This window comes from Anarrhichthys ocellatus, unplaced genomic scaffold, assembly GCF_004355925.1.
Source record: "Anarrhichthys ocellatus isolate YVR2014 unplaced genomic scaffold, GSC_Weel_1.0 scaffold21, whole genome shotgun sequence".
NCBI lineage: Eukaryota > Metazoa > Chordata > Actinopteri > Perciformes > Anarhichadidae > Anarrhichthys > Anarrhichthys ocellatus.
The window spans coordinates 2,120,750-2,130,011 of record NW_022280051.1 but is presented as its reverse complement, the minus strand read 5'-3'; the positions used below and the strand labels follow the sequence as shown (position 1 = coordinate 2,130,011).

Here is a 9,262-nt window from a genome sequence, read left to right as displayed (position 1 = left end):
GGGGGGGGGGGGCTTTGCCTTTGACAAGGGCAGTGTGTGGAAGTTTCCAAGCGATAGTGAAGTTGCTGTCAAGGGAAGAGTTGGTTGTTGCCAAAGGAAGCATCTTGTTGCCGACCCCTGGAAGAATGTGTTTGTTTGTTCACGTATTGGAACAGAGAGCTTTACGTTTCCTCCCCTCGGCTCTGATCCTCATTCCCGTTGGCTGCATCTTTACCTCTACTAAAGAACCGCTAACACACACTGATGGCTAGTCGTGTAGCTTGCAATACGTTGGAACGCACTCTTCACAGGAGACGGTTTAATGCAGCACAGACTCAAATACGTCTTGGGAGTGTGGTCATCACGTTGATAAAGAGGATGCACAGTAGCTGCAGCTCTTGCAGACGAGTCTTACCTTCTCTTTCCTCTCTCGGCACGCCTCCTCTGCTGACACCAAGGTTTTGTAGTAGGCGCTGCGCTCTGCCGTGAAGTGGACCTTGGACAGAGCGCTTTCCACCAGCGCCACCGACAGATTCAGGCCCTCGATGTGCAGCCAGCCAATGAAGTTCCCCGCTTTGTCCATGCTCTCCACTTCAACCTCCACCTGGAACAGAGCAGAGGAAGAGGAGGGGCCAAGTTAGTGTTCTGTGCTCCAAGATTAGGTTGGAGATTCAATTACAGCAATGGAGTGACGACGACGACACACCGCTGATTTTAAATAGACACATCAATGGAGACCCGTGAGCTCTGTATTGATTGGGTAACACACACACACACACACACACACACACCTTGTCCCGTTCCTTTGTTGTGGATCAGAGTTTTCAATTGGAGCAACTTCTGTGTCGATTTGCAAACACTAAAACGCTCAACTGTAGAAACCCCAAAGGTCTGCACAAACAGTACGAGTGGCTTTAAATTAGAGTTGCGTATGCACTTCAAAAAAAAAAAAAAGTAGGATGGCAATATTTCTTTAATTAATGTTTGTCATGTAAATCATTTGCAATTAGTGACAGCAAAGTTGCAATTCCCTGAAGTTAACAAATGAGGGCAGTGAAAGAGCCTAACCCTGCTGACAGAGTCGGAAAGATCTCCCAACATCTCCCACGATGGACTAGAACCAAATTCTGCCTATTCAGGCTAATTATCTATTCATTACATTTTGTTTCATAAGTGATGGACGCCCGGGGGAAAGAAGAGAGAGAGAAAAAAATCAATCGATTTCTTTTTCTCCTACTCTAAAGCCTCAGTCAGCGAGAAAGTGAGAGGGCAGGTGTGCGGGAGAGATAGGGGGAAGTCAAGCGATTAAGACTCGGGCTGCTTAGCCCTTCAGCCACCAGGGAAATCTGAGGGGAATTAAGTTTGTAAACTGCTCGGCCTTGTTCTCAACTAAAGTAAAACGCTTCCATTAATGAATGCATAATCTGCTCTTTTATTAAGCTCAAAACCGACAACCTAGGCATATAGCAGCGACGTACGTATATTTCCACTTTCTACTTGGCAGAGTGGAAAATGACTACAAGCTGCGACAACAGTGGCACATCAATGCAACAATGCCTCAAAGAATACAACAAATGTCTCTTATTTGTATCCAAAAGTATATATCATGTACAAAATAAGTTGTTTTCTTATTATATAATAACATTAATTATAGGTAATGTGCTGTAAAGACTCCCTGAATTACAAAAGAGCAGCCAGGACATTCGTCTACCCTCTCAGGTCCCGACCGCGATACAATCTAAGTACACTCATACCTTATCTACCTTCCATTTAATCTGCTTCTTACCCTCCTTCTCCGCTATCTCAGATACTCACCCCATCTGTATCTCTCTTTGTCTGCAAGTGCAGAAGCAGTTACGTAACGAGGCTATTATAGCAGCACTGGTCCTCCGAGGGCCCGAATGTCAAAATGGGCGAGTGCTGGAGAGAAAAACCAAAAAAAAAAAAAAAAGGGGCTAGAACCTACTTAACTGTCACCAACTGCCACGAAGGCAGCAAATCGTAAAAAACAAAAATAAAACACTGACGGCCAAACAGAACACTCACACACTCGCTGGGGAAAAATGGCAATATGGAGGGGAAACCAAAAAAAGCTCCACCGCCGGAATAAAACAAGGTGTTCGAAAAGAATCTTTGAATCCTTGAGAAGAATAAAGCCTGCACACTGAATGCTCCTATAACCATTATCACCATGAAAGACAAAAGGGGGAGGTACAAACATCATTCTAGCTGCCGCTGTAGAACGAGTGGAAGACGGTTGACCTCTGCTCGGCAGGTGAGGTCTAATAAACGCTCATCAGCTGAAGTAGTTTAATCACGGTTCAGAGGGGGAAATTACACACTCAAACGTCCCATTTGCCTGTTTGCTTTCCATATGTCTGATGATTTACAGTCCTCATGTGAAAGCTCTCCACATCATTCCACAGAGAGTTCGGTGAGGATGCAGGAAGCCATCTCGAGGTCAAGGAGATATTCTCTCTCTCTCTCTCTCTCCTGTGCACCCATACGTTTGGCTCGAGGGAAACAGAAGTGTCCTGTAACAACTAGATAAATGTGATGAATGTAACGACCGTGCGGAGAAATCACACAGCAGGACAAGGCGCATCAATCACGCTTTCAATGGGGTCAGATGTAAACATGTGACATGCAGAGATGACAAGAGAGAGGAGGGAACGGGTTAAGTTACATTATTGGCGACAAAGATATAGAAGTCTTAGTTCTACCCAGACCACTTGTCATTTACATACTGCCAACCTTAAAGACAGAAAATGAGCCTATGACTGGAGGTCTGGCGAGAGTGTACACAGTATTTATAATACACACACACACACAGTGTGTCGCATTACACTGCAAGCAGACATTTCATCGAAACTAATTAGTCATTCGATCCAAAACAAGTCGCATCTGTTGTCGTATTTATCTTCACAGGATAGAGCCATACACAGACTGAAGTCAGAAAAATGATATGTAAATGATAAGTAAATGATAACCCTTGGGTGGCCAATATCTTCAAAGCGTCATTAAATAAAATGAAGCCGACGTCCCACCAGGCAGTGGGGAAGAGATGAGACGCGCTAATAGAAGGGTCAAATGGGAAATTGAGGAGGAACACATGAATTCATAAAAGAAAGAAAGTGGAGGCCTAATTTCCCGCTGGCAGATTAAGATCAATTTGGAGCGGCTGTAGACTCATGACAGGATTGCAGAGTGTCGGTACGATATGTTGCACTTAATTAGAAAAATGTATCGACAACAGCTCGTTTAGCCAGTGAGCAACCATTGCCAATAATGACAACTTAATGATTCCTAATCTGCTTTAAGGCGGTTGAATTATTTGTTTTTTTACATATTTAAAAAAAATAAATAAATACTTTCAGTAATTACTCTGCCGTTAAAGTTGTAGTATTTCTAGTTTTTTTTTTAGATAAAGGATACATTACTTTTAAATACTGCTGAGATCTGTTAAGTCATTACTTGCATTTTCTTTATATTTTTACATTAAATGATTACTCAAGCAAATAATCAATAGAACCATCTATAATTAAAAAAATACATGAATAATAGAAATATATATTAAAAGAAAATCATTTAAGGATTATAGCAACCCATGAAGAACTACTACAGTGCAAACATCACTCCCATATGCTTCCCTACTTTGCGTGAAGACAGAGTGCCGCAGCAGAGCTCAGGAGCCAGATCTGTAGTTTTACAGACACAATGTTGAGTATCCATTTAAAGTAAATAGCTTGGGTTACAACGTGGAGAGGACAGGTGAGGCGGAGTGGAAACTGCTTTGAGTAGAGCCCAGATGGTTCCCAGCGGAGGCTTCCTCCGAGCCAAAATGGCTCCCGCCGGAGCACAAATGGGCTCTGGTAATCTCATAAACGCTGGGATTGTGTCGACACAGTGGACGGGATAGAGGAAAAGGCAAAATAGCACACACATACACACACACACACACACACACACACACAGTCATTCTCAACTACAAAAGACAAAGCCATTGAAGGAAAACCTGGCCCGAGGGCACGTTTGAAAACTGCAGCAGATTTAATTCACTTAGCCGTTTGAAAGTGAAAAAAAAATAAAAAATACATATATATATATATAAGAGAAGAAAAAAAAAAAAAAAAAAAAAAAAAAAAAAAAAAAAAAAAAAAAAAAAGACTGGTAGGTGACACGTCAGAGCCAAAACCTGCACAAAAAGAAAATGAAAGAACATCGATGGGTTGGCAAGCGATAGGATTTTGGTTTTTTTTATCACCACATTCAAACAAAACATGAGGTCGAACGTGGCACACAGGTCAGAAGCTCAATTCAAGTATTGCTCTATGCATACATCATGCACGATGCATTCTCTCACCAGAGAAAAGGGAGCAGGGTATATACATAATGCAAGGCACAGAGGAGATTAATCTGTCAGTCAGCACTTTCAATCATCACTCACGGTAACTCTTTGCACTATTTAAATCAGAGTTTTACTGCATATTCCAATTACTGAGATCACAGCTATCACCGTCGAGATTTAAGTTCGCATGAGTCAAATTACGAGTCCTGGTCGTAAAAGTTTAAAAGGCAGAGACGAGGCGGGGGGAGGGGGAGGGGCAAACATAGCAACATAGCATTTGTTATGCGAGTTTACTCCAGGCTGCCGGCGTGAGAAAAAAGTGTGTGTGTGTATTTGCTTGTCAAAGAGGGCCCTGCAACGTGCAGATGCAAGCGGCGAACAACCAGGAAAAACAGACGTTTTGGCACGTCTTCATTCATTCTCATTAAGCAACACAGAGGCGGCCGCTTTTACGGCTACTCTACTCTGCCACAGCTTTGGCTCTCTCAAATCTTTGTGCGTCCTCGTGTAGAAAATCAAAGCGGAAAGAAAAAAAGAATCAATAGTTTTTAAGTTGCAAGTCAAATGATGTCGGGCATAATATTTATGTGGGGGGTTGTTTTTGCGCCCGCCTCAAGAGTATTTGAGTATTACGGGATTCAGCGTTCATCACATTCAGGGTGCGTGCGATTATAAATGTACCGTATGTCAGTACTCGAGCCGATATGAGAAGGTGAGGCCAAAATAACTGACTGTAACCGAGAGTGCCGTCATGTTTTTATTCCTCTCCATTTCCGGCATCTCCCTCGTCACCATGACTCAGAGAAAACAAATGCGACAGGCGGGACAGACGGAAAGTCAAGACACAGAAAAATGAAAGAAAAAGAAAGGACTCGAGTCACTCCCACCTACAGCCCTTTGCTCATCCAGCAGAATAAGCCATTCATCAAACTGAGCCTTGGAGAAGATTGAGGGAGTGTGGTGTGTGTGTGTGTGTGTGTGTGTGTGCACGGTGGGGCAAAGGGATCAAACCTCCTCTAAGCAATGAGCGATCCTAAGCCCTAGATTGGAGGTGCAAAGTGGGGAGAAAGAGGAAAAATGGAAAAGAATCAGATAATCGCTATACCTTAATTCATATGCAAAAAATTTAAAATCAATGGCTCTGGATACTTAGTTCAGAGTCATGAACGTTGCATGAAGAAGACAGGTTGTCCTCATCATGGGCACATGTGGATTTAAGCAGAAAAAGCTGAGCACTGACGGCTCCGCCTCACTGCCTTAAGACCAGTCTTGTGTGAAAACTCCATTTAGGGGTATGAACGGCCCCCATCCTACAAAAGAGCAACATCTCTCAATGCTGCCCCTCATGCTGGCTTATATGGATTTTTTCTTTTTGTAAGTGGACACACAGAGCTCCTTCTAAATGATACATCTGAACCCTCAAGCAAGACGTACATCCACAACTCAGATTTCAACCAAATATCAATACCTCTGGAAGGTGTTTCCTGTTGGGCAGCGATAATTAATCAGTTAAATTGAAAAACTGAATGAAACTGTCCAGGGCGACATAGGAGCGGGAGGGGGCAAAATAAATAAACTGATAACTACTACGAAGCAATAACTACACTATTAGTGTGACAGAGTAGCTACGAGCCATGACAGCTACGTAAAAGGGAACTCGCTGACATGTGTGTGCGTCTGTGTGTGTAATTGTTTGCCAGAGAGCAGGAATAACATCTCAGTAGCGCTGTCACTGTTTTGTGAGGGCACTGACGGTGTGGACAGCGCTAACCAGAGAGAAACAGCGTCCTAATGTGTGTGTTTGGTAATCCTTGCCCGCAGAAAAAGGGGGAAAGATAAGAAAAATGACAAGCTGCTGAAAGTCGGCGTTCTAACGCCCTGAAGCTGTTTACATAGAAGCGCTGTCATTCGGTTAAAAGACGCGCAGCGTGTTACCCTCTGAAAAATCTTCCCACAGTCCATTATCTATAATGCATGTCCATTACTAAGGTCCATAAACTGCTGTTAATGTAACATATTAGTAGTCAGGAAACGGGGTCGCATGCTAAGTCCCTCAAAATAAACAGCAGCGATTCAAATATATGCACTTTCTTTTTTTAGGTGTTACCCTGAAGTCCTCCTGATAAAGAGTCCTAAAACTAACAAAAGTGCTACACGTCCTAAGTACATTTCGCATGAGTACGACATGGCTAAATGTGTTGGTATGTCGCTGTGGTAAAAATCGACAGAGGAAAGGGCCGATAAGTTCCAGAAAGGAATCTATGAGTATAGATTCCTTTTCTTTAAAGAAAGAGAGAACGGGATGGGGAGACACAGACAAATAAATTAATGAATTTAACAAACCGCTATTGATCCCTTAATGGCGTGGATCAGCCAGCGTGTTAATGGGGCCTGTAATTAAAAAAAGAAAATCCTTAGACGGAGAGAACAGACGCAGCCAGTAAAGAAAGGTGGGCTGGGGATACGATGACTCGCGAAGCCCCCACTGCTAAAACAAAAGGGGGAATTACGACCAGAGAGGGTGAAAGAGGTCACTAACCATCGAACCGTGGGCATTGAGAGCCGTCCTGTTTCTATTGACATCAGTTAAAATGATTGACCTATTTTGACTTTCAAACACACAAAACAAAATAACATATCCATTGAAAGACACTGGGGGAATCGGAGGTAAAAAAGGAAGAGAATAGTCTACTGGCATTAAAATGTTTGGTTAGCGATGAGATTTCCATTTATCACAATGTCCACACAAAACATATTTTAAAAACCTGGAGGATATGGACTACAATATCAGCAACCCAAGGCCGGTGGGACCTTTAGAATGAAATGAGGCTGGATGAGGTGAAGCTTCCCTGTTTGCCGTCCTAAGCCGGTAGGACTCCTGTGTGTGTGTGCGCGGGTTATTGACTGTCCCAGCTTTGGCAATCTAGCAGTGCAGCAAAGCTCCAGGCCGAGAGCCAAACCTCTGGCACCGATTCCAAACTGGGTTGGTTTCATTAACAGTCGGACAGACCGCTATTTGTCAGATGTTGATCAAGCTAAGCCTGGGAACGGGAGGTTGTGAAATATGCTGGTAAAATCATGCAAAATTATTTCCAAGCAAGTGTCTCTAAATGTCCAAAAAAGAAAACGGGGATAAGCAGTTAAAGTTGTCAAAACTAAAAGGAGTAAAACTGAGGGTTTGTGTGAACCAGAGCATCAAACAACCTTTACAATCAGCAAGTTAGTATTAATAAGCAGCATTCAAAATGTCATAGATGATTAACACTATTATGTAACTGTAAGCAGACATAAGGACACTTTATCTATCAATGTATGTTCAAAAATACACTGAAAAACACTTATATCTGCTTACAACTACATTATAGTGTGTAATAAAGGGTTTATATACTGCTCATAAATGCTTAATAGGGGGACTTGTTGCCAAACAACATTCCAATGTACAAGAGCGACACACGTGGCAATTCACATTAAACGTGAAAGAAAGAAACTGTCCATTTACAGCATGGTGGAAGGTAAGCATTGGCCTCAGCTCAGCAGGATATTGCCGTTCACAGTGCTGACTGCAGAGCCGAAGTGCGTCTCAATGTGGCTGTCGAAACAACTTGGTGGCAGAGGGACACTTCCTCATACACCAACGGTCTACAGTCATAGCAGCAGTCGCATCGAGGAAAACAAATCTTTCACTGGCGCTGCAGCAAACAGCGCCCTCCAGTCCCGCAGAATTTGAGTGCTTTATCCCCATCTGTCCACCTCTTCCTGGAGTAAACAGTCCATCTTTTTAAATTTGAGGAGAGGAAGTTAAACTTCTCTTGCTTGGCTGTGACACAAAAGACAAGCTTCTTTCTGGGAAAAGCTTCAATATCATGTTGGAGTCTGACCTGCTGATTCCAATTTTCTTTCTGTCTAAGAACTATTATTGCCAGATACAAACATTTTCTTTCATGGAAAATTTACATTCAATTGTATGTTCATAATAACACATTGAATAACATTTTCTCCAAAACTGCACCAAGTTACAGGACCTCTCTCTCACTCAAACAAATCTTAGGTCTAAGGTTGTTCCTCCGTGGCTTATTTTGGACTTGCAGGTGTTACAAATTGCGAGCTTTCCGTCTTCTTCACTCATGAGGAAGAACTTCTACACCAATGGCATGATGTGTGTGTGTGTGTCTTTAACGTGTGCTTTAAGTCGGCGGAGAGGGTTAAAGGAAAGAGATGGAGACACGAGCTGAATAAGCCAGATGTGCCTCCAGTTAATGCAGGTGGTAGACAACATAATCTGGCGTTGTTACCCGCTAGTCCTATTGAATCTGTTGTTAGAGCCTGGCCTCACTCGCCTTTCAAGCTGAGATCAAACTACTTACGCTTCATGCGTCACAGGGGGAATTGTTGAGGAAACGGGAAAAGAAATGCCAACAGCAGAAGTTGACAAGATATTAGCTGTTCTTTTTCCTTGTAGTCCTCCTTAGTAAGAGTTAATGTATTGACACGGGGTACATTGGGCCATCTCCAACTAAGAAAAGCCGAGTCTACATGATCTGAATTCAGGTTATACAGGATTTTTATCAAATTCAAGAGGTAACCCAACATAAAACTCTCAATCTCGGTTGTCACTGCAATTTTTGGAGCCAATAATCCTTCAGCCTTACCTCAGAAAAAGAGAAAAAATACACAATTCAAGCTATAATCATACAAGTAAGGAGAGCCAATAGCGAAAGAGGTACATAGGGAGAGCTTTCATTCAAAAGAGGGCTTTGAAAGACGTATGAAGTCTTCACAGAAAAGCAGTCGGAGCAAAGATGTAGAGAGAGGAAAAGCAGAGGTCAATAGTGAGTCGATCAGAGCGGTTGTCCTCTGCGAATGACCTCCAGTAGACTACCAAACTGAAGCAATAAATTATGGAGAGATCTCCTGCCGGGGGGGGGGGGGGGGGGG

General features: G+C 42.9%; 1 protein-coding gene across 1 annotated transcript in view; it reads right to left on the bottom strand.

Moving 5' to 3' along the window:
* The window catches only part of snd1 (staphylococcal nuclease and tudor domain containing 1), a 153,447-nt gene that overhangs the window by 62,721 nt on the left and 81,464 nt on the right, over positions 1-9,262 (bottom strand). The window contains exon 17 of the mRNA XM_031858890.1: positions 395-583. Within this exon, the coding sequence (XP_031714750.1) occupies positions 395-583 (189 nt within the window). The remainder of the gene's footprint in view (positions 1-394; positions 584-9,262) is intronic.